Here is a 27,293-nt window from a genome sequence, read left to right as displayed (position 1 = left end):
ATATAATGACCATGCAGAAATTGTAAAATGCGAAAATGACAATAACAAAATTGATGACGTGAATCTGAAGCCATATTATGCTTTTCATAGTTTTCTTACTGATGTGTTTTATCATGCGACCCGTGCAAATCCGGGGTAGAATATGCCATGTCTTTAGGTGTTAGTGATTCGTAGTTTTGGAAGATATATAATGACCATGCAGAAATTGTAAAATGCGAAAATGACAATAACAAAATTGATGACGTGAATCTGAAGCCATATTATGCTTTTCATAGTTTTCTTACTGATGTGTTTTATCATGTGACCCGTGCAGATCCGGGGTAGAATATGCCTTCAGCAACCCATGCTTGTCGTATGAGGCGACTAACGGGATTGGGTGGCCAGGCTCGCTGACTTGGTTGATGCATGTCATCGTATCCCAATTACGTGGATCGATGCTCATGATGTCAATCATGGGATCGTCTGGTCCAGACTCGATTATTTACAGACCGCTGTCATATAACTGGAATATTCCTGAGTACGGTGTTAAACAACAAACAGTCAAACAGTGTTATCATACTGTTGTCTCCTCGCCAGGGATTCCTGCCATAATAACCATCACATGGGCTGTGGTAACTCATTACTTCAATGGAGACAAATGCTGGAACGCATCCTCGAATTCTCCCTTCATCTTCATCATATTTGCTCCAATACTTCTGGCTCTTGTGGTGAGTAAACTCGATTATTGATTTTCTATGTTTATCCTTCTTTGCGATGTCTGTTAGTGATAAACTTATTTGTCACATTTGCTTTTCCGTACATGATTCATCTCAATACATTGTTATCTCGGCCAGAATTAGGAAGAATCCATATTGGAATTAGATTTACAAGTTTTTCTCGTTCAAGTGACCATTACATTACACAACACAATATGGCGACAGTCGTTAACCAAATATGAATGCTATAACTGATATCTTACATTCATTAACCATATAAAACAAATGTTTTCCTCAAAATTGACCGTCATGTCGTCGAACTATTTGCGGAGGGATCGGTCGGTATGTGTTTTTAAAGGGAAATCATGAAGTATCACTACTCCGGGGCTTGTCGAGGTATTCTGAAGGTAACGGAATAAGCCGAGTGGATCCGAATGACAGAATGCATTAATCCTAAGGAAAGCCCTTCAACGATATCTCAAGTTCGCCTTCAACTGCTCAACCAATAAATCAACCAATGTATAGATTAACCAACAAGTCTATCATATGATCGATCAATCAACCAACCAACAAATAAATCGTTCGTTCGTGCGTGCATGCATGCGTGCGTGCCTGCTTGCGTGCGTGCGTGCGTGCGTGCGTGCGTGCGTGCGTGCGTGCGTGCGTGCGTGCGTGCGTTCGTTCGTTCGTTCGAATTATCAATCAATCTTCTCATTGACCACTACCCGCACCGCTACACGATCATATTTTTCTGCATATTGCTGTTAGCTATCATAATATTAAAGGTTTAGGACCGAGTGCCGTAACTTCAAATACCATCAATTATGGTTGTGTTCATCGACTCGGTTCTGTAATTTGCTATCGTGCCAAGAACTCGATTTTTTCCCGAATTAACAACAAAATATTGAGGCAGAACATGCCATGATTGTGAAATAATATAGCGTTATTTAACCGTCAATTATTCCTACACTATCCAAACATTATCAAAACCATTTATGTTTTCAATTTGACATTTTTTAATCTTCTAACAAATACTCAGTAGGAGGAAATTACTGCTTCGTCATTAGCAACTAGCGAAACTTCAATATTACAAGCAAATCCGATCGTGTGTTTGCTACGTTTTGCGGTGAAGTAAATTGGCGTCGATTAGGTTCCAGATAGCTTATCAACGGCAGCACGGAATTACATCAACAAGTACACATAACTATTTGCTCTAGTTTAGAAAAAACACACTTATTTATAGTACTTCGTGTCGCTGAAGCGTTCAGAATGAGTATCTGTGGTTTAACGCCGCTTTGAATAGTATCCCCATTATGTAACGGCGTGACAGATTAATGTGGGAGAAAATACAGATGTGATTCAGGTCTCAGAAACAAATGACTATAAATTATATTGTTTGTTTTTTCAGCCTCAAGATGACCTTAATCTGTATAAATTCTGAAGTTTTCGAAAATGTCTTAAACCTCGGAGAGGCTAATTAAATTTTAACTTTTTCATCAAACGTTTTAGGAAAACACTTGAGACAGATTATTCTGTTCTTTTATCGTTGTAACAGGCTGAAAGGAAATCAATCTGTTGACGAATCTGTACAATCTAAAATGCCGGTCGGTTTTTCGTTTCAGATCAATCTTGCTTTCTTGATCAACATTATTCGAGTATTGATAACAAAGTTACGGGCGCACAACACTATAGAATCCAGACGGATAAGGTTAGTCATCATGATGTTTGTTTGTTTGTTTGTTTGTTTGTTTGTTTGTTTGTTTGTTTGTTTGTTTGTTGTGACAGTTTAAATCCTCGAGACTGCTCTAGACTAACCAGAGGTTGCTATCATGAGCAGCCACTAACGCCTTTGGGCAACGTTCACACGCAATCAACCAAGTCACAAAGTTTGTCCACCCTATCCATGAATTGCCGTTTACAACAAGCGAATGTTGTTAGGGCAAACGCGAGTTGATCTGCACAATTACAAATTATTTACTTTTATCCTCGCGTTTTGATATATTTGGGCTTGGAAAACACGAGGGCGAGATCCTATTTATCATCAAAATCATTCTTCCATTTGGAAACAGTAATAACCAGGTCCCTGTTCCACAAAGCGATCTTGACGCTAAGACTACCGTAAGTCTATGTCAAAGTATGGGAGTTACGATCGTCTCAGCGCTAAGATCGTTTTGTGGAACGGGGCCCAGAGTCTTAAGTGTACATAGAACTGCACCGCTACGGTTTCCGTGGCAGGGATGAGTGATGTCATTTGATTGTGACGTCATGGTACCGATGACGTCAAAGTGGTTTGCAAAATATTGTTCTGCGATTTCATAAGCGCGATGCCAGGATACAACTGTGCTATTACGTCATAATGACGTTTGACGTCAACTTACGTCAGTGAAGAGCGCCATGTTTGATGTTTCTTACACATCTGTGAGTGAGAAACCCATTTGAGATAACTTGTATCAAACATATGTATGAGATCGATTTCCAAGCCCGCGATTGGCTACTCCATGGTGATGACCGGCTGTGTCAGAAACAGATTATTGCACTCGTGTCTGTCTGATACCATTTATCTTGCAACTCGTTGTTTCAAAGCGTTTTTCGTAACTCGCTTTCGCTCGTTAGATACATTTTGAAACAACTCGTTGAGAGTAACTATTGTTATATTTGGGATTACACTTTCTTAGTAAAGTACAGATTCTAGTACTTTTTTGGGTTGAATCCCGTCCGGGATTCGAACCTGCACCTGCCAGGGTGAGGCACCTAATCGCCAGCACACAAAGTCAGCGATCTAACCCACTCAGCCACCGAGGTTTCCACAAAAAATGAAAGTCCGACACCTGGTAGACTAAGTCTAGATCACGTACTTTGAGTACCCCCCTGATAAGTGTAAATTGGCATGGCTCCCATGGCCGAAAGCTATGAATACACAATGCCATTTAGAAAGTGGTCAAATGTAACTAATGTTACTCGTTGAAAGACAATTGGAATCTGACAGACACTCGTGTAGTAATATCCATACCTTTGTAATAATATGAATTGAACCTTGTGAATTGCATTTCTGTCATCCGAAGATGCTGCAGTTTAAAAAATAATGAAAAGTCAAAATGTGTTATTTCACACATAAGATCCCACGGTTGGTCACATATAACTAGCATATCCCTTGATATCGCCGAAGCGATATTACCTATGGAAGCCAGTTTTGGATGATAATATACCCAACAACAAAAGTTCCCGTGACACCAATATTTTAGTGTATTTTTTAAACAGGTAAAGTTTGGTTTTCAATATTGTAGTATATGTATGGAATCAAGTCATAAAAACGAACTGCTACAGAAAAGCATGAATTCCATGCAAACGTTGACTTTTATGCAAGCCCCATGCATTTCACTACCCAGGAATGGGTATAAAAAACATGTGCGTTAACGGGATTCCATATGCATTGTTTAGCATCGTGCTGACAAGAACCACTGAGAAATACAAAACAAATTTCGCAATTATTCAACATTACGAAATGCCACGCCTGTCCGAAAATGAGCGTCTGCGAGCCATTGGTATGCTTGAAGCAGGATCGAGTCAACGTGATGTTGCTAGACAATTTAACGTCCAGAGAAACACAATTTGGTGTTTATGGCAACGTTGGCAACAGACGAATGCAGTTAGAGACCATCCTCGGAGTGGCGGGCCACGCGTAACCAATAATCGACAAAACAATTGGATTCGAACAACACACCTACGAAATCGATTCCAGCCAGCAACAGTGACTGCAAGAAGCATCCCTGGCCTTCGACGAATATCTTCATAAAATGTACGTTGTCGCCTCAGATGTGCAGGGATTGTCCCCAGAAGACAAGCAAGACGTCCCATTTTGACAGGAAACCACCGTCATGCACGTCTACAGTGGTGCAGACAGCGTCTACGCTGGACGGCCATGCAGTGGGGACAAGTTCTTTTCACTGACGAGTCTCGTTTTCACCTCAGCCAAAGCGATGGACGGATTCGTGTGTGCCGACGTCGAGGTGAACGTTACGTCAATCATTGTGTCATGGAAGAAGATCGGTTCGGGGGCAGCAGCGTTATGGTAAGCGGTGGGATTACAGAGGTCCCGTTTGATAGTGGTAGAGGGAAATCTCAATGGACAGCGTTACCGCGACGAGATCATCGGCCCTGTTGTTCTACTGTTTTTGCGTCGTCAAAACATAATCACAGGAACTTTTGTTGTTCAGTATATTTAGACAGGCTGATGTGCTTGCACAGGGCAAGATTAATATCAATAATACAAAGTTAACAAGATAACGAGGCGACCAATATAAAAGGTTATTTTTGCTACGTTGCTCCCAGCAAGAGGTTGAAAAAGTTGAATTGATATTCAGAAACGACGTCGGTCAATACCTCCATAAATGTCATCTGTTACTTGATATAAACGACAAAATTGCGCCAAATAGATCAATACAACAAACTATAGGTCACGTATTAGTAATACAATCTTGATATTTCATCATTTATAACAATCCGTCTCAAGTGAATGAACTAAATCCCAGTGAAATTCGATTGACACGAATGAGTGAAATAAGTGCCTGCCAGTCACTCAAAGCATGTTTGATCTTTAGAAACAGAGCATTGACTGGTATCCGGTAGGATCATTGATTACAGAAATACATTGACAAAACCAGCATCAAATCGATAGCAGCCAATGGTCTGTTTATCAGAAGAGGGAGGAAATCCTTCTACAACAGAGGAAAGCACTCTGTTGTCAAATAAGGATGTTTTCACAAGTCTTCTTAATTGAACGGGCCCTGCTACGAGGTTGCGAATGTAAGATGTAAAACCATCTTAATGCAACTTGCGATGTGATGTTTCCTAATCTGTCATAAGAGTATCAGAGTGTGTGAAAGGGCCATGCTGCTGCATGATAGCTATTTTCATTCTTTTTATAAATTCATTAAGAGATTCATTGGAAGCCAGGTGTATGCATGGTTAATGATGGCTTTAAAAGTCAATGATCACATCAACAGGGTGAAAACTCGCATTTTTATGTTGCGTCATGAACGAAAAAAGAAATGATTGGAAATATTTTTTAGGATTTTATATTACAAATGGATGTTGTAGGTTTATTTAAAATAAATGTATTCTGCACTTCGAAGTGAGCCTGCGCAGATCGTTTTGCTGCTGAGTGTCAGAAACGCGTCGCAAAGTTCCATAAGAAAGCTGTGTAGGAAATGGGAACCACTTATGTCAAGATCTTTCCTTTGTGTTTACTGACGTGTTAATTATCTTAATTATATGTGTGTAAATAGAAACGATATAATCGCTGCTAAAAACATACTTGATTGCACTATTCCGACAATATCTTGGGAATAGTGTTGATACCAGATGTGTAGTATCTTGCCCCACCGTTGGCACCGTCAAGAAGTGCAATTCAATGTAATCAAAGTGAGTGAATGAGTTGGGTTTAACGTTGCTTTTAACAGTATTCCAGTCATATCGCGGCGTGTCAGCTTAATGTGGGATGAAAGCCCAAACTGATGCAGGTCCCAGACGTTTACCACTTCGGTGAAACCCACGAGCACGGGTATGGTGCTGACAAACCTAGAAACATAATCGGGGCGAACCGGGATTCGAAACCCCAATCAGAGGTTTCTGACTTGTCCAAGGGACGCAACTCTGCACAGCGAATCGTGGCGCTTTAGACGACTGGGCCACCCGTGCCCCCTCAAGGTAATCAGAAAGGATTGTAGTTGTTGGGTTGAATTAATAACTAGTCCCAACATAATGGTATACCTTATTTGTTCTTAAGTCAAATATACAACCTTTCAGATACACAGACGAAACGTACGAATGCACCTTTTAAAGGAAGGCATCGAACGATACCCATAGTCTGAGTAACTGAAGTAACACGTGGCCTAAAAACGTCACTATGGAATTACTTTTCTGCACACAAAACTGTTATAACTACCCATTGGAAGTTTTATGTACGACAGCATGAACATGTGAGTCTCGCTGTGAGATGAAGCAATGCTTGAAATGAGCGTTTGATGACTACGTTGGGAGGCAGTGCTTGGAACTGGAGCTAATGAGCTGTGAGTTGTGAGTGAGTGAGCTTTGAACAGTAATGATTATTCCTTTATATTGTGTCGTGTCAGCTTAATGTGAGAGGAAAGCAGGTCTCAGACGTTAACCACTTTGGTGAAACCCACAAGTACTGGTGTGGTGCTGACCAACCTAAAAACATAATCTGGGTGATCCGGAATTCGAACCCAAATTGTGTAGGTACGTTGTATGCTTTCAGGAAGTGCGGGACAAATTTGGATAGGTCAGTGGTCCACACTTAACAATACAGAAGGTTTTGGGTTTGGTTTGGTTTGTTATTTAACGCGGCACTCAGCAATATTCCAGCTATCAAAAATCGAGTTTACTCACCACAAGAGCCAGAAGTATTGGAGCAAATATGATGAAGATGAAGGGAGAATTCGAGGATGCGTTCCAGCATTTGTCTCCATTGAAGTAATGAGTTACCACAGCCCATGTGATGGTTATAATGGCAGGAATCCCTGGCGAGGAGACAACAGTATGATAACACTGTTTGACTGTTTGTTGTTTAACACCACACTCAGCAATATTCCAGCTATATGACGACGGTCTGTAAATAATAGAGTCTGGACCAGATATTCCAGTGGTTGATATCATGAGCATCGTTCCACGCAATTGGGATACGATGACATGCATCAACAAAGTCAGCGAGCCTGACGATCCCGTCTGTCGCCTCTTACGACAAGCAGTCGCCTTTTACGGCAAGCATGGGTTGCTGAAGACCTTCTCTACCCCGGATCTTCACGGATCCAATACAGAAGGAACCGAACTGCATTAACATACTTGTACAGCTATGGATGCCAATGAATGCCCCAATATGAATACATGGCCATTTTCACACAGAAGGGCATAAATGTAGATGAAGATTGCCAACAAATCTTTTCAAGCACTCAACTCACTTGGCTTCAAAAGCCCGATCTACAAAGAAAAAACAATACGTTTTTCATACTTGTATTTTTTAATTTATTGATTTTCGGTTTTCCCTTTTTGATGAAATTCGATTCCTTCTGTGTGGTCACGTTCAGCTTGCCGGGAACTTCATAACCATGCATATAGGCTTTGTCCATACCCAATGCCGATATGCATACTATTAGTTAAGATGTGAATGTTTGCTGGCGGTTCTGATCAAAGCACGTGCACGTTCAGCAAGCCACTTGGACATGTTAAAAGTGCACTATCAGTCGACGCTAAATCCTTGCACAAATTGGAGTTATTTTGAACTGTAGTCATATTTCTTGTTAAATATTATTCGTAGGAGATCTGACGGCTAATGGTGGTGAATAACAGGCATGATTGATGCAGGAATGTCCTTCAAAACTGTTGGTCGTCAGCTCGGTAACCATTTGGCTATAAGCAAATTGTCATAGAAACATGCATAGTCCTAGGACTGTCCGAGGCCTGGATGGCCTCGGGTTTCGTCAGCAGGCAAAGATTGCGACATGTCCGCTTGGTTAGTCGACAACCATTTGCCACAAACACCTGTCTGAAGGCGAACTGGGTGTGCAACATACAACTGTCATCACAGACATTGAGAAATCGACTGAAATCAGTTGGAGTGAGTGAGTGAGTGAGTTAGGTTTTACGCCGCTTTTAACACTATTCCAGTTATATCACGGCGTGTCAGCTTAATGTGGGAGGAAAGCCCGAAGTGATGCAGGTCTTAGACGTTTACCACTTCGGTGAAACCCACGAGCACGGGTATGGTGCTGACAAACCTTGAAACATAATCAGGGCGAATCGGGATTCGAACCCACAATCATAGGTTTCTGGCATGCCCAAGGGACGCAACTCTGCACAGCGAATCGCGGCGCCTTAGACGACTGGGCCACCCGTGCCCCCAAATCATATGGAGATCAAGGTGGGTGATGAAGTGTCCTATCTTGTGAGTTCGTCATCGCAGGGACCGTTTTGGTTGATTGGTTGTTTAACGCCGCACTCAGCAATATTCCAGCTATATGACGGCGGTCTGTAAATAATCGAGTAACGATCAGACAATCCAGTGATTAATATCATGAGCATCGATCCACGCATTTGGGATCGATGACATGTATCAACCAACTCAGCGAGACTGACCACCCGATCCTGTTAGTCGCCTCTTACGACAAGCATAGTCGCCTTTTACGGCAAGCATGGGTTGCTGAAGACCTATTCTACACCGATATCTTCACGGGTCGAGGCCGTTTTGGCATGGTGGACGTTGGTGGAAGTTGGTGCTAGTTGTGTATCACAGACGGGAGTATGCGGGTCTAGCAGACAGAAACACGGCAAACAGGCCAATCGGGGACAGGAACAGGCGTCGGATCCGATCGTTGTACACATTTTGTTTACCACCCTCCACCAAACCCGTCTTCGTGGAAGAAAATTCGAGACCACACCATTCTTGTCAGGTTCCTTCAGCAGACGACCAATAACACCAGTTCAGTTCTTTGTGCCATTGATTTGGGACCAGAGCACATGTTCACACGCAATACTCATGGTCAAATTAGCAGGGGGCGCTTGTTGTTTTTCTACGTTTATGAAGTCTCACACGCAATCTTGCACTTAAAGAGCGACGCACAAAATAACAGGGGACGCTTAACATTTATATACCAGGTGTATACACCAAGCCGTGAGAGAGTCTGTTGTGTGTTTGTGTGTCCAAGTGTGTGTGGTGTGAGTGCGTGTGTGAATGCGTGCGTGCGTGAGTGTGTGTGTGCGTGTGGTGCGAGCATGTGTGTGTGTGTGTGGTGCGAGCATTCGTGTGTCCAGTGATTGATATGATGAGGAGCAATCCACATCGTCGGCCAAGTCAACGAGACGTCACCACCCGATTTCTTTCATCGTCTTTTTAGACAAGCTAAGGACCAACAATACTAACCCCCATGGGTTTACGAATGTGCACACTTCCTTTGAGAGTAATCTAAGATAAAACCCAATTTCTTTATTCATGAAAGGAAGCTGAAGAAGCCATCAAGGTGGTTTATAGAATCGGGAAAATGCAAATCGAAACGGATTGCACCAACGCCTGTGTGTGAAGAACTAATTTAGTCTTAATCACTTTCTACTTTTGCGGACTTAATCTCATCAGCGATACGAGACATTTATCTAGCAAATAATATTAACACACACACACACTCCAAACACCCACCCCCGACCCTCCCCAAAACAAACCCATTAAATATAGATTCAACACAACGTTTTTCAATTTCCACAAAATGTCCACATGTCTGTCTATTTATGCGATTATAACATCAATTAACGCATGAATGCATAATTCACTCTAATACAATAAACTCATTTAATGAGTAAATAAATATTTCAGGCCAAATACATCAATACATATAAAAGACAAACCTTTTTCATATCAATAAGAAATATCTACCAAGAGCAGAGTCCATTGTACAATTCCGACTCTATCATGAGCAAGTCTTCATGAATCATTATCAGATAGTGATGATACCATGAAAAGATGAGTGTATCCTGCCCTGCCTGTGGCATTCTTCACAAATACACGCAAAGGCAAGTCAATTGTTCACCTGAAAAAAACACGTGAATATATGGTACAAGTCAAAATAGGCAATTGCATCGGACAACATTTTTGTTACTGATGCGTCAAATGTGGAAATGTCCTCCACATGTCTACCATAAAACGTTTTGAAAGCTTTACTGGGGCCTTGAATGGTGTAACCTTGATCAGCCAGCCTTTGAACAGGAAGCGATGGCCGCAGAATAAACCCAGATGTATGGCAGCTGTTTGTCCACTTTATTATTGATCTTGAAAAAACTAAATTCTAACAAGATGTATATTTTCTTTCAGAAAAGCCATCAAAGCAACAGTTGTGCTGTTCCCACTGTTAGGGATAACCAACTGTTTGTTTCTCGCGAAACCATCAGATGACAAGAGTGTGCTGATGGCGGTATATCGGGTAACCAACGCCATTCTACCAGCATGTCAGGTTAGTGATAAAGATTTGGATTTGAACTAATATCTGTTTTAATGATATATTAAATGTCTGGGCTGTGTCCACGAAGCGATCTTAGATGTAGTCGTGACACTAAGATCGCTTATGTGACGGCCTTTGTCCCACAAAGCAAGCGACCATAGCCCTTCGCTAAGATTACATTTGAACGCCGCTTTACGTCGTAACGCTGAGATTGGATCGGATTTACACAGTGACTGCTGTGAGTTGGGTTTCACGCGTTGAACAGTATTTCAGTTATATCAGCGTCTGAATATACTCTGGGGTGAAAACCCTAAGTGTTTCAGGTCTTTTGACGTTTACGTAAACCACTGATCATGCCTGCTCAAACGTCAGCCATTTTGGACTTGTGATACATGATTATCTCCCTTTCTGTGTAGCATAAGTAGCGAGACCTATTTGATTAAAGCGAGTGAGTTAAAATTTAACGCCACATCTGCAATATTTCAGCGATATCGCGACGAGCTATTTGATTTATACAATGTGATATGATATGATATGATATAATGTCGCTCGAGGTACTTGGTCATATCCTGAGAGTGCAATGAAGTTGAGCAGACAATTCACAGATGTTTTTTTTTATGCTCATGCTTAGAACAATATGTAACGATAATACGTTTTATTGATGAGTAACTGATAACATGATTTGTATTTAACACATAGATATTGTATTTTGCAGGGAATCTTTGTGACGGTTTTATACTGCTTTATGAATACGGAGGTAAGAATATGCTACTTCATAAAAAAAACATATATTTAAGTACCCCGAAATTGAACTAGTATTTGAAATAATATCCTTTATGCTCCATTCTTTTTTTTAATTCGTGTATGAATGACGTGGTTCGTTCACTGGGAGCATCCCATATAAGGACGTTAAAATATTATACTTGTTGTCACCCTGCCTGTGCTCGGCATTAAGGGACTAAAACAGGGACTGGTCGGCTCGGAGTCAGTATACTGTGTTTGAGTGCGGTTTCCATGTTAAACTGCGGCATGGTATCTCAAAGGGCTAGCACTTAAAAAAGGGAATACGTCCTGACGAGTACACGCAGCCACACACACGTGTATACACACTTTTAAACACCATTTCACATACCCTCATAGGCCTACAGGCTTTCTACAATACTTCTTCTGATCTTCCATAATTCTGGTTATGTGCAACGATTACAATAAATTAAAGACGTCTGAGTATCATATTGTATCACCTCAATATTAAACTTAACATATTTAAAACAATGCACTTTTTGTAAGGATGTTTTTTTCTTGGCTCATTTAACACTCCACCTTGCATGTTTATACCAGAAGTATGGAAGAACAGATATTTCACAGATTTAAACTTTTGATTTCATATCTGTTGTAAAACTGAATATTTTGCCTAAAGTGGCGTAAAGGTTTACGCAATCAGATAATAATTAATAATCATTGACCCAGGTTGACAACAAAAAACATAGATATTTATGTATATATTGTTAAAATAAATCTTTAAAATGCTTTACCGGTTTAAAACAGTTATGGGATCGATGTTTCTTTTATCAGTGATCCATTCATATAATTGTCGCGCTATTTGGCTTTTCACGCCAAATAGAATCTCTTTCCGTGGATAATCGAGACTGGTTATGCTCTGGCCTTGACGTTTTATATTATAACCTGTTCCAGGTTCAGAGTGTCATAAGGAAGAAGTGGAACCGGTTTCGGATCAACAGGGCTATGAATTCGAGAACGAGGCGGCGAAGTTCAAGGACGTCATCCTTCTTCTTGTCCCAAAGCGAGGTAGTCTTCATGGTTTCGTTTCGGAAGAAAAAAGTCTGGAGTAAGCGGTCACGCCCTCGTCCCTGTGATTACACAATTCCTGAAATTGACAACAGCATGCAATGCACGTGTTTATGCGATGACAAGGACTGTCAGGGATGCTCAGGGAACCCCAATTTTGATTAACAAAATTAAAGTAAAGGCTGGTGCATGTGGGACAATCATTTTTTTGTAGAGTTTATGTTTTTTATTTTCACAAAGCCAGGATCGTGGCAGCAGGTGCCCTTGTTGCCTTTGAAGTGCATATCAAAGGAGAAGAGCCTTTTGTTCATCTGTTGTTAAAGTAGTTCCGGACCTGCGCAGTACCCTCTCCTGCTTCGTAGGCGGTAACCATGGTGAGTGCGTACAGCAATGTCAGAACCAGTTTGGGTCTCTAGCTTTCGCTGCATGGGCAGTGTAGAGGCCCTGCTTTGCATGGCTTTTGTAGGCGTTAAGTTACAAGCGACCGTCATCTCGAAACATTGTTTATCTCGAAATACACTTGTATCTTCTCCCGGTAATGGCATTTTTCTATTTCGAAACGTATTCTACCTCGACATATACCAACTGATGGCCATGTTTATGTTATTTTTTATTTTCAATTTTTGGATTTTCGAAGTCAACGAAGTTTATATTTTCCTCTTTTTTAAGTGTGGATATCTCGAAGTTCCCAATTTGGTTCCATTAATTTCGAGATAGCGGGCTCACTGTGCAAATATTGCACATGAACGTCACTGGTCTTTGTTTTGAGGTGAATTGCTTCTGAGCTTTTTGTCAACATTAATGACATCAACAATTTGTATTATTTTTTTTACAACGTGGATAACCTTTTTCAATACCCAAATGCATCATATGTGGTCTTTTTCGATTGTGTGGATTCAGATTTGTCTTGTATTGATTCTTCACGTTTTTTACGATCGACTTAATGCACTATTATTTAAGAAGTTCCGAAGCAAACACAGATGTTATCTTTTGTGCGATTTGTTCTAAGTGTATTTCCTTATGTCTTGGTTGTCTGAGTTGCTTGAAGTACACAAGACGTATGTAGCCTTTGTTGCTCAACATCTATGGTTTGTTTCATGCTTTGATCTGTTTGAGAAATGACTCCATCATACTTCCTTCAAGTCTGTGTTATTGCTGATTACGTAAATACTCTAACCCTCAAGTGCTCTCTCTCATCTTGGTTCTGATGCTAGTGATCCTAACGGGTGAGATGATGAAAAAACATTTGTCACTTAAGGGTATCGTTTGATGTTGTCATATTACTCACACAACATTGTGGGTATCATACGTTCGGTGGTATTTAGCGATATAAATGTTGATAAGTACAGATGTAAATAAACGCACGGTATGTTAAAAAAGTATGTTATTTCCAACTAAAAATAGAATTAATGTTGAACTGATTTTCAACTATCCATTTATATATATCTTAACCACTGTTTTGCTTCTTTCGCAATAATTTATTGATTATATTTTAGTTGATGATGGAGATCGGTTATTTTCGTTTTTTTATACTTACAAACATATGTACAGACAGACCCATTAATAAGTCCATCGAAAATATATCGTGTAATCCCGTTTAAGACTCTAATGTCGATATAGACTATAATTCAAAACTCCTAGTACTGAGGTGTCAGTGTATATGTATATATAAGTTTTCCAATTGCTATACCTCAACTTATCGATATACAGAGCGAAGGGTTTGCGGGTTCACTTCGACGTTATATATTTTGGCGCTTAGGACATGATGAATACTTGATAACTGCATCATTATTATCTGTCAACAACATTGCTGTGCTCGTAGTTTTACCAAAGTGATAAACTTTGAGAGAGGGCGTGTGAAATATAGTGTTCAAAACGATGTTAAAACTAACTTACTCACTCACTCACTCACTCAGTTATGGTTAACGTTTGATCGACGTGTCCTGGCTTCTGTTTGTCTCTTCATCATCTGACTTAGAAGGTGATGTAGCAAAAATAGATCATCTTTTAAGTTTCCTATCTTCATATTCTAACAGATTGTAAATATAATTAAATCAACACGATTACGTTTGTAGGTTTGTCAGGGTTAAACCCGTGCTCGTGGGTTTCACTAAAGTTGTAAACGTCTGAGACCTGAATCGCATTGGGTTTTCCCTCCACATTAAGCTGGCACTACGTGGTATAACTGGAATACTGTTCCAAGAGGCGCTAAATTATTGTGATATCAAAACTTTCAACTTTCAACATTTAAAGTTGTGACAGAGAGAAGAAGGTGTTTGATGACTCAAACATTCAGATAAAATTATGACATAAGTAATCATGAAGGGTACTTATATTGCCCCACCCTCCTCACACTCGGTGCGAGCCGTGACCAGGTTCTCACAGACTTTGACATCACGAACTACTTTTGAAAGCTGATGCCAAGTAGAGACTTGATTTTGAAAGGGCAAAGACCAGTAGGTATGGCATGCTGGGACACACAGATTAGTGGTTCAAAAGAACACCAGAGATGAAACCATTAGAACATAAGCGCCTGTGTGGACAAGTCTCTTGTACTGTTTCCCCACGACTAAGGCTCTATGGCACTTAACGAGGTGAGGGAGGAAGGAGTAGGCCATGATAATGGGTTAATGTCAGTTTAACAGTGTGTAAAGAAAAGCTTGACTTCATAGCTAAGAGGAAGGTCGTTATCAGTTATGTGTGACAACAAGCATCATAGAGCTATCACCAAGACAGGATACAGCTTTGGGGCTAATGAACGATCCAATGTCTCCGGTATTTTGTGTTTTCTTGTAAAGTAGGTAACACCAAACCGGTATAAAATCGATAATATCGTTATTCCGATAAAGTGGTATGGAGTGTTATTTTGAGAGTAGCTTCGTGATTTACAGTTCAGGGTTCTTGTATCAGAGTGCCAATAGATCGGTAATAATTATAATAGCACAGCTCAGGACGTTCCGGAGCCTTAAGGGAACACATTATAATTTGTGTATTATATCATTTAGTTATTAATGTCTGTCAATCAAATAAACCGGGCAACCACACACGAAACAGGCTAACACGTCTCGTGGGTGCCCATTTCTGGTGTCCCCCGCCGTGATATTCCTGGAATAGTGCTAAACGCGACGTAAAACCATACTCACTCACTGACTCTCATGGATGGTATGAATGAAGAATTTAACCTTGGGATTCTGAAACTGAATTGGATGTCATCAAACTGAATGACAAGGAATGTGGTGGTGACCTTCTGAATAACAAATGATTATTACGTATTTTTTACATTCACCGGGTTGGATAATATATGTGTTCCTTGTTAGCACACTAACATTCCAAAGGGCACACCTACCATCTTTGTGAGAGAACCGTGCACCCAGGGACACAACATCCACAAACAGGACCGTAGGGTAGAATAGGTCTTCAGCAACCCATGCTTCTCGTAAAAGGCAACTATGCTTGACGTTAAAGGCGACTAACGGGATCGGGTGGTCAGGCTCGCTGACTTGGTTGATGCATGTCATCGATCCCAATTTCGTGGATCGATGCTCATGATGTCAATCCCTGGATTGTCTGGTCCAAACTCGATTATTTACAGACCGCCTTCATATAGCTGGAATATTGCTGAGTGCGGCGTTAAACAACAAACAAACAAAACAAACCAACAAACAACATCTGTGCTTGCTCATAACACTTACAATTATTATCCCCATCAATTCTACGTTCTCAACTCACTGGGGAGTATACACATACCTATTTAGCCTAAGGTTTCTTCTCATACTACCGGGTACCCATTCGCTGCTGAATGAACTGAGGCCAACTTCGGACACGGTCACTTGCTCCTGCAGCCACCATCTGTCACATAACCTGTGTTTGCGTGTAGACAATACAGGCGATATCTCAGTACGAGCATACCTATTGACATTTGATAGGATCTGTTTTCGCCACTGTTAACAATGTCTGGCAGACACTCTTTATTAGCCCTCACCCCATGACACCGACATGTGAATGAATACGTTTAGAAATAGAATACATCATGCTGTTTTCTTCGCAGACCAAGGCCAAAACTAAATACCCTACATACCAGTTAAATACACGGGGATAGGGGCGACAGACAGATAAGTCGTTAATGACAGGTCCTGCTAATGGGGTTTACGCCAATGCCCATGTCTCGTTGAGTACAGCTGCGTATTCACAGACTAAAGACGTTATTGCCGCCGTTTAAGTGCTATAAAACATTAGTTTATTCACAGGGACCGGAGATAGATTTATACGTGCATGCTCCTGTTAATGGTTCAAGTGTGAAAATGATTTGAACGTCTATATGAACCAAGGACGATCGCTCGCACCAGCAGCACTTGATTTCATCACGAAGATTCCGGACTAGAATTGCTTTCCGGCAACCAATGTTTGTCGTAAGAGGCAACTAACGGGATCACCGTATCCCAATGGCGTAGATCGATGCTCATGATGTCAATCACTGGATTGTCTGGCCCAGACTCGATTATTTAACAGCCACAAACAAATAACCATAAATAGAAGCGTTTACTGTGGATGTATGATGTACCATATTACGATAGAGAACATTTATTTGAAATTAACAAATTGTTTGTATGGTCCTCGCCACTTAAAACAGAACCAGGAAATATCGATGATTAATTAACGAAGATAACTGCATGTGTGCTAATACTTATAAAAAGAGCTAAGCCATTCCACCGATAAGGAATGTAACTTAAGGTGATGACAAAATTTGCAAAGTGTGCTTTTCAATAAATAAAAACTCTTTTCATATTCATTAGATATCTCTGGTATTTCAGTGGGATAGCACCACACACGCACACACGCACACACACACACACACACACAGTCTCACACACACACAGTCTCACACACGGACACACTCGACGCGACGTTAAACCAAATTTCACCTCAACCTCACTTCAGTGGGCTAGCACTATAAAATCGCCATTACCCCGGACCACAAACACTCACCCACTCACTCACTCACTCACTCACTCACTCACTCACTCACTCACTCACTCACTCACTCACGCCGTGCTATAACTGCAATTCTTTTATTCATCTAAAGTTCCGTTATCTGAAGAGTTCCAAAGAGTTCCTCGCTGAATTTACAGGTTGATAGTATTCATCCAGTGATAACACTCTGATTGACTCGGATGCGAAAGATGCATAACTTACGGTTTCACACTCTGGAAGAGTACCAAATTTTAGGCATAGGCTACATGAATATAACATCACTGCTGTCTGAGATCCGTCTAAAGCAAATCCACCTTTCAGTCCTTGTCATCAACTGTGATGTGTGTCACTGTAACTCTGAAGGTCAATTTTCCATTCCATAGTTCCATGAATAAGAAACAACGTCACTACCACATGGTCGAACAATCTGTCTGGACTCTTGAATTCTTGACCACATAATTGGTCCCCAGCCCAAGCCCAATTTCCCCTTCCCAGGTCCCAATCGGCACATCCATCTGATTAAAACCAAGTTTGGACGAGCGGTAACACGTTTGTCGTTGTGTGAAATACGCCTTCATTAACTGACTGTGTGCTCCTTGTAATCCCACCGTGGTTATTGCACTGGCAGAACTTGCTAATGATGATGTTGTTGTTGCATACAAAGCATGTCTCGACGTTGGTATGTAGTTGCGAGATGTTATGTTGAGATGAAGTATTACAGCAGTTTCAATTGGACAGACAGTACCAATGGTCATCAGCAACCTATGTTGGTCTTAAGAGTGTGTGAGTGAGTTGGGTTTAACGCCGCTTTTAACAGTATTCCAGTTATAACGCGGCGTGTCAGCTTAACGTGGGAGGAAAGCCCGAAGTGATGCAGGTCTCAGACGTTTACCACTTCGGTGAAACCCACGAGCACGGGTATGGTGCTGACAAACCTAGAAACATAATCGGGGCGTACCGGGATTCGAACCCACAATCATAGGTTTCTGGCGTGCCTAAGGGACGCAACTCTGCACAGAGAATAGCGGCGCCTTAGACGACTTGGCCACACGTGCCCCGTTGGTCTTAAGAGACGACTTTAGTGGTGGTCGGGCTCGGTGGATAGGTCGATGGCGTGTCGTTGATAATAATATCGATCACTGGGTTGTCTGGAGCGGACTCAATTATTTACAAGCCGCTTCATATAGTTGAAATATTGAATGTAGCGTTAAACAAACAATCAACAACAAAAAACACAAATAGGAGAGGCGGTGTTCATAACGATATTCAGTTATGGCATATTATATGTGCGTCACATATCATCCATCAGATGGATATACGGATAGTTCCGTTAGTTTTTCCGTTAGTTTTATATGAAATATGACTTGCCGAGGAGTTTTAAACATCAATCGACAAGTATTGACAGATGAATTAAACGACGAGTGGGAGTTGTTTATCGTACAAACAAAATATTCAGGGAGAATAAACCATGAGGGGCGAGTGTTTTATTTTCCCTGCAGTGTTTTATTGAACGATAAACGACTCCAACTCGTCGTTTATTTCTTATATAAGATATCAACATGACGTACTGCCTCTTGATGATGATGTTGATTAAATGTACCAGCTTTAAAAATATTTACCCGTATTCAAATACGATGCGACCGTACGGCCACTGCGTATATCTGCGTACCCAAGCTATGGAGAACCACTTACAAGACACTTCCCTCTCCAAAAAAACCGTCGTCCAATATGTGACGTCATCAGGTTGCAAGCGTATATTCGAAACTCCATAAATGACGTCACGATAGAAGCATGCTTTTATCGTGAATTAAACCACGCTTCGTTCTCCATTGTTCTTTGCGATTTATTGCGTACCTATCTTATATATACTGATATCAAACGACACTCGGCTATGGTTCCAAATGTCATCCAAAATTGTTCTTCGTACAGACAAGTAATAATTTGTGTCTTGAGTGTAAAAAGTACAGCTAACTAACTAGCTTCAGTGGCAGAGAGGTGAGTGATGACATTTGATTGTGACGTCATTGTGACGTCATCAGTGACTATGACGTCACAATCAAATGTCATAGTCACTGATGACGTCACAATAACGCCACAATGCCCTCCAAAGCAGTGATGCAATTTCTCCTTTGGGAGGCAGTTTGGGATTCAAGAACCGCATACCCATAATGATTGTTATAAGTAAAAATATTTTAGAACAGACAAGGAAAAACAAAATCATTTTAGTCAAACATGGCCAAGGGTGACAGTACTCGGGAACATCGTCCATGAAAGCTTCAGAGGTTCAGTTCAATTTGTCAAAAATGAAAGCAAATACCATCTGAAGTTAACTGAAAAAAACAATATATAAAATGCTGGACTTCCTTATAGATAACATTTATGTAATATCTGGGAGTAAGACATTTAGGCAAGAAGTAGCCATCCTCATTGGCACCACGCCGTCTTGCTGATCTATTTCTTTAGGAATATGAATCAGAATTTCTGTTTGGATTGGCGAAGTCGAAAGAAGATACTTTGGCCAAAACGTTTGAAAACAAACTCTGAAATTGATGTCCAACGTTTCTAAAAACATGGATACAGATTCGGCATCGACTCAACATGAAGAAGCGTACCATTTCCGATCAGTATAATCGGGGGGAAATTGCCCCCGAACATTCTTTAAAAAAATATATTTATGCTCTTGAAAGACTGTTGAACAAAATCGCCTGTCAAAAAAGACATTGCTGCAAGGTGTGTTTCATATAGAAAAAATCAGGATCATAGTTTTAAATAATAAAATATCTGGTTTTGTAGCTGTAGCTGAAAAAGTCTTATCTCGATACGAAATCCAACCACCACCCAACCCCACCCCGAACCCCACCACCCAGAATATCAAATGGTCCCTCAGTCGCCCTCATGGCAAGCAATACATTGCTGGACCCTTTTTCCGCGAAACAACCCCAGCGCTTCAACAAAGGTATGGGACTTACGATCACCCTAGCGCCATGATTTCGTGGCTGTAGCTTAATAAATATCTAATCTCGATTGCAAATACCAACCTCGGTCGCCTGTTTGGGTTTAATAATTAATTTGAGAGTTAAAGAAGTGTAAATACACAAGTCCATAAAATGCATCGAACTTAGACAAAACGTGCTTCGTAAACATTCTTATATCGCTATCTTATTGTACTCAAAGATAAGGGTTGTGACAGGCGATGTAAAAAATAGCCATTGACGTCTGGACGGAATCCCCTTTTTCCCGAAAGTTCATGAAAAAAAACACAATCAAAAAATTAAAATAAATATTCATTTAGTTGGGTTTTAACTTCATTTTTCCGACCGCTTTATTGAGAATTGATTAAAACAACAGATAAATCTAAAACTTTTACAATCATTTACATGTATTCCTAAACCTTTTACGTAATAATTGATTAAATGCATCATATGTTATCTTTGGCTTCTGCAAACACTAAACGGAGCCTTTTCCAACACGAGTATTCTATTCATGTCACTGTAAATATAATAAGCATCCTGCACTGGCAGAATAAACACACGTTTCCTAGTAAAATCGGCAATCAATTTGTAAACCGAATTAAAATTCAATTTCGACCTAACGAAACACATTAGTTAGCAAAACATCCACAAACGATAAACTATTTTTAAAAAGTATAAAAATTGTTTCCAAATGTCAGATAAATGTATATACTTAAAAACGTTGCTATTAAAGTAGTTATTCTCTGTCATAATTCCACATCGTAATAATTATATATAACTCACTTTATAATGGAGGACCAGGACAGCTCCTTGTCTTATACCCACAGAAGCGTGGATAATCGAATTGCATTGCCAGACCCCCAAATTCTTCATAAATGCAATAATGGTTCCTGGTGATGCATCGTCCTACGAAAGATCCCCCTGGTTCTGTTTTAACGTTATTCTCATTCATCAGTCTGAAGCCTTCCTTTTGTTATTTATTACTATTCTTTCGTGGCAAATCTGTTTCATCCTGATGGACTTACGAGTAGTAGATGCAATTTATATTGTTTCGAACTATATTAGTTTGACCAATCTGTTGAGTATTGAGTACCTGCCAAAGAGGCCCTTTCTTGTGTTACCTGAGTGTACACGTGGCACAGTCCTCTAAGGCGCCGCGGGGCGGTGGGATAGCCTAGTGGTTAAAGCGTTCGCTCGTCACGCTGAAGACCCGGGGTCGATTCACCACATTGACAGAAGTGATAAGCCCATTTCTGGTGTCCCCGGAGGTGATATTGCTGGAATATTGCAAAAAATTGTAAAACCACTCTCACCCAGGCACACCAGCAACCTTTGATCGTGGGTTCGAATCCCGTTTAAGCACCATACCCGTGCTCGTGGGTTTCACCGAAGTGGTAAACGTCTAAGACCTGCATCACTTCAGGCTTTCCCCCAACATCAAGCTGGTTTGCCGTGCTATAGCTGGAATACTGTCCGAAATAACACAACTCTCTTACTCACTCACTTATATTATCAACAAATTGGGTGGAACAAATTGATCGATTTATCTATGCATGGCAATTATCTATGACGATTGCTATATATCGATGACCAGGCAATATCATTAACCGTTGGAACAGACACGCGAGTGTCCATTACCAATACTTTCATAAATACATACCAGATAAAAAAGCCTTTGACATTTTTAGCCTGCTTGTCATTTATGTCCTGCTTAAATATAACAAAAATCTCCCGCCACTTTTTCATCCCGCTCTAGAACATCCTTGATTATCCACTATGGTATGTTTTCATTCTTTAAGGATAAATACCACAGCTTCGTTTCGGAGGTCACTTTTCCATGTCAATCTCTCCTATCACGGTCTTAGCACAGAACATCTCTGACAGTGAGACATTTTATTGGCTCTGACTGTCCTGTCCAGGGAATCTGATTGTCGGGTCCAAGGAATCTGTCACATTCAGCGTTTGCATTAGTTATACACGTTCAAATGTATCCCTTCAGCTTGAAGGACTACCTTTTACTTTAAAAAAAACATATTATCATATGTTTTTCTATACAACTGTTGCGAAGTAACCGTCAAAATGTTTAACTCTTTGGCTGTTGAATTTTATTAAGTGTGACGTTATAACATAAGAACGCTAAAACATGCGTTTGGTCGAAGTTGTGACGTTATTTCGAAATTTTTAGTAAGCATGACGTTACAACACAGGAAAGCTAAAACATGCAGTAGGGTCCCAGTTGTCTCGTCATTTCGAAATGTTAGTAAGTATGACGTTATAACACAGGAAAGCTAAAACATGCAGTAGGGTCCCAGTTGTCTCGTCATTTCGAAATGTTAGTAAGTATGACGTTATAACACAGGAAAGCTAAAACATGCAGTAGGGTCCCAGTTGTCACGTCATTTCGAAATGTTAGTAAGTATGACGTTATAACACAGGAAAGCTAAAACATGCAGTAGGGTCCCAGTTGTCACGTCATTTCGAAATGTTAGTAATTGTGACGTTATAACACAGGAAAGCTAAAACATGCAGTAGGGTCCCAGTTGTCTCGTCATTTCGAAATGTTAGTAATTGTGACGTTATAACACAGGAAAGCTAAAACATGCAGTAGGGTCCTAGTTGTCACGTCATTTCGAAAGTTTAGTAATTGTGACGTTATAACACAGGAAAGCTAAAACATGCAGTAGGGTCCCAGTTGTCACGTCATTTCGAAATGTTAGTAATTGTGACGTTATAACACAGGAAAGCTAAAACATGCAGTAGGGTCCCAGTTGTCTCGTCATTTCGAAATGTTAGTAAGTATGACGTTATAACACAGGAAAGCTAAAACATGCAGTAGGGTCCCAGTTGTCTCGTCATTTCGAAAGCTTAGTAATTGTGACGTTATAACACAGGAAAGCTAAAACATGCAGTAGGGTCCCAGTTGTCACGTCATTTCGAAAGCTTAGTAATTGTGACGTTATAACACAGGAAAGCTAAAACATGCAGTAGGGTCCCAGTTGTCACGTCATTTCGAAATGTTAGTAATTGTGACGTTATAACACAGGAAAGCTAAAACATGCAGTAGGGTCCCAGTTGTCACGTCATTTCGAAATGTTAGTAATTGTGACGTTATAACACAGGAAAGCTAAAACATGCAGTAGGGTCTCAGTTGTCACGTCATTTCGAAAGTTTAGTAATTGTGACGTTATAACACAGGAAAGCTAAAACATGCAGTAGGGTCCCAGTTGTCTCGTCATTTCGAAATGTTAGTAAGTATGACGTTATAACACAGGAAAGCTAAAACATGCAGTAGGGTCCCAGTTGTCACGTCATTTCGAAATGTTAGTAATTGTGACGTTATAACACAGGAAAGCTAAAACATGCAGTAGGGTCCCAGTTGTCTCGTCATTTCGAAATGTTAGTAAGTATGACGTTATAACACAGGAAAGCTAAAACATGCAGTAGGGTCCCAGTTGTCACGTCATTTCGAAATGTTAGTAATTGTGACGTTATAACACAGGAAAGCTAAAACATGCAGTAGGGTCCCAGTTGTCTCGTCATTTCGAAATGTTAGTAAGTGTGACGTTATAACACAGGAAAGCTAAAACATGCAGTAGGGTCCCAGTTGTCACGTCATTTCGAAAGCTTAGTAATTGTGACGTTATAACACAGGAAAGCTAAAACATGCAGTAGGGTCCCAGTTGTCACGTCATTTCGAAATGTTAGTAATTGTGACGTTATAACACAGGAAAGCTAAAACATGCAGTAGGGTCTCAGTTGTCACGTCATTTCGAAATGTTAGTAAGTATGACGTTATAACACAGGAACGCTGAAACATGCAGTAGGGTCTCAGTGGTCACGTCATTTCGAAATGTTAGTAAGTATGACGTTATAACACAGGAACGCTGAAACATGCGGTAGGGTCCCAGTTGTCACGTCATTTCGAAAGTTTAGTAATTGTGACGTTATAACACAGGAACGCTAAAACATGCGGTAGGGTCCCAGTTGTCACGTCATTTCGAAATTTTAGTAATTGTGACGTTATAACACAGGAACGCTAAAACATGCAGTAGGGTCCCAGTTGTCTCGTCATTTCGAAAGTTTAGTAATTGTGACGTAAGAACATAGGAAAGCTGAAACATGCGGTAGGGTCCCAGTTGTCTCGTCATTTCGAAAGTTTAGTAATTGTGACGTAAGAACATAGGAAAGCTGAAACATGCGGTAGAGTCCCAGTTGTCACGTCATTTCGAAAGTTTAGTAATTGTGACGTTATAACTCAGGAAAGCTAAAACATGCGGTAGGGTCCTAGTTGTCACGTCATTTCGAAATTTTAGTAAGTATGACGTTATAACACAGGAACGCTAAAACATGCGGTAGGGTCCCAGTCGTGATGTTATGACTAAACGTCACTTTCCTTCCCACTGGTGGTGTTTGGTAATTGATGCAAATCTTGATCCATTCACAGTCTGTACGAAAGAAAGGCATCTCAATCGACTTGTTGGTTTCAAGCAAAGTGATTTCATAAAGATTTCACACATGTGTATATGGGGAGATGGTCCCCAAATCAAGTGGATTTTTACTGTAAACGTTTAAAATGATTTGGAGATATTCGTTAATAGATCGTGCCGTTTGACATCAAATATATAGACATGTGTAAAGGCATCACGTGCACCATGCCAATAGACAATCTGCTGAGAGTCTCCACATATCGCTAACATAGTCAATTATCGGTTCTAATAGGTCAATTTCGCAGATGGTACTATTATGGTTTTACGCCGCCTTTAGCGATATTCCATCAGAAAGGGGCTTAACTCATTGTGCCCATGTGGGGAATCAAACCCAGGTCTTCGGCATGATGAGCGCGCGCTTTAACCACTAATTACCATATAAGAAGGATAAGTAGTAGTAGTAGTAGTAGTAGTAGTAGTAGTAGTAGTAGTAGTAGTTTATACAGCTTTAAAAGATGCAGCAAAGAGGGTCTGGGTGATCCTGGCAGTCAGACTGGTAAGGCTCATCATAAGCTCAGCCCACCCCCCACCCCCCACCCCCCTCTACACGCAGCACACACGGCGAATGGGACTTCTCCCCCCAAGCTCTGACAAGTCGAACCCACTCAGAACCTTTTGGAGAATGTGAAGACTCCCCAACACTGCAGCCTTCTGCATTACCCAGATTGTCAGAAGGGCTGTATTCCTGGCAGCAAACCCGGGTAGTCTCCCAATGTCAGTCAACAGATTGGGAGGTACCAAACCTAAGGCACCGAGAACAATGGGGAGTCGGACTACTTGCTACTTGGGATGCAAGCGTGACATTTCGAAAGCGAGGTCCGCATATTTGTTTTTCTTGAATATTGTCAATCAGATAAGTGTCAAAAGGGACAGAGACTTCAACAATATAAATGATTTCATTGGATTTATCAAAAAGGACAAGATCAGGTTTGTTGGCCTTGATACGTCTGTGGCTGTAAACGAGCCAATTCCAAAGGATTTTGTATTTATAATTCTCCATGACGCCCTATACATATTCCGGGTCGTACCATGGGTGGACCTCTGTGTCAAAACCACAAGCATGGCGAAGGCGGTAATAAAATGATCGAGCCATTCCATCATGTTGCTTAAGGTACTGTGTTTGTGCCAAAGCTGGGCATCCACTGACAATGTGTTGGACAGCCTCATTAAATTCATTGCATAATCTACATTTCATATTTTACATTTTGATGCAAAATCACACATAGACGGTTTCGAGTGGGAAGGGACTGGTCCTGCGCTTTATATTATGATTATGATTATTATTATTATCAGTCCCTCAGCGGTTTACTGTTTGTTTCAGAGCCAGTCCACCCCAACAAACAAGCACCTCCAGATACACAGATACAGAACAGCCAAACCTCTGACGTCTATCAGTAACTGTTAGAATTACCTCCCTCACACCACGGTCGACTAAGGTCATCACGACAATTCTCAGATCACAAGCTGTTTCGCCAAGGTGGAAGTGTGTACTGTAGTGTCAAAGACAGACGTTTGCAAGATCTCCGTCTGTGATATGTTCATGGGATGTGTAATTCGTCGATGGAATATGGTAAAGGAGCTATAGATGCAGTTTCATGGAACTAAAGATTCTTCACTGCATACAGCGGCAATCACCGGTGACAGCACTTTGATTTGAAGGCCAATTGCATGATATAACCCTGAAAGAAAGAGGGGGCACGGGGTGTCCCAGTCGTGTGGGTGCCGCGATTCGCTGTGCAGAGTTGCGTCCCTTTGACCTTCATATTGTGGGTTCGAATCCCGGATCGCTCCGATTATGGTTCTAGGTTTGTCAGCACCATACCCGTGCTCGTGGGTTTTACCAAAGTCGTTAACGTCTGAGACCTGCATCACTTTGGGCTTTCCTCCCACATTAAGCTGACACGCCGTGATATAACTGGAATACTGTTAACAGCGGCGTTAAACCCAACTCACTCACTGAAAGAAACAGCTCTCGTTCCATGCTTGGTAAAATCATTGAAGAAGAACTCATTCCAAACTGCCCATGTGATGCCAAATACTTTGGAAATGCCTTTTCTGGAATTCGGAAACATTTGGAGAGACTTGAAGACACTTTACCTTTTTTATGGGTAACAACTTCTTTATTCTTTGTAAACGACATTTGAGAGATACTACTTGCTCCTTCATCAGGTGAATACTGATGAAGTGAGTAGAAGTAGCCCAGTAACATTGTTTACAAAGAATAAAGAAGTTGTCCATAAAAAAGTGACATGTATTCATGCTCTTCCAACTTCTAAACGACTATCAGTGACTTCATTTGGAGTGACGTCATGTTTCCTTGGAAATAACGTTATTCAAGCTTCGCATAGTCTGAAAAGTTTT

General features: G+C 40.8%; 1 protein-coding gene across 2 annotated transcripts in view; it reads left to right on the top strand.

Annotated features, from left to right (window-relative positions):
* LOC139470225 (corticotropin-releasing factor receptor 1-like) overlaps positions 1 to 26,619 on the top strand; it is a 176,703-nt gene extending 150,084 nt beyond the window's left edge. Inside the window, exons 8-13 of one of the 2 annotated variants that reach the window (XM_071252545.1) lie at positions 577 to 707; positions 2,318 to 2,403; positions 10,570 to 10,708; positions 11,412 to 11,453; positions 12,389 to 12,502; positions 26,254 to 26,619. In XM_071252545.1, the coding sequence (XP_071108646.1) occupies positions 577 to 707; positions 2,318 to 2,403; positions 10,570 to 10,708; positions 11,412 to 11,453; positions 12,389 to 12,502; positions 26,254 to 26,337 (596 nt within the window). In that variant the 3' untranslated portion in view covers positions 26,338 to 26,619. Of the gene's footprint in view, positions 1 to 576; positions 708 to 2,317; positions 2,404 to 10,569; positions 10,709 to 11,411; positions 11,454 to 12,388; positions 12,543 to 26,253 lie in introns of both variants that reach the window. The other variant, XM_071252544.1, reaches the window with a different exon arrangement.
* Positions 26,620 to 27,293: the final 674 nt, after the last annotated feature.

This window comes from Haliotis cracherodii, unplaced genomic scaffold (genome assembly GCF_022045235.1).
Source record: "Haliotis cracherodii isolate W230 unplaced genomic scaffold, xgHalCrac1.p SCAF_20, whole genome shotgun sequence".
Taxonomy (NCBI): Eukaryota; Metazoa; Mollusca; class Gastropoda; order Lepetellida; family Haliotidae; genus Haliotis; species Haliotis cracherodii.
This window is presented reverse-complemented; position numbering and strand designations above follow the sequence as displayed.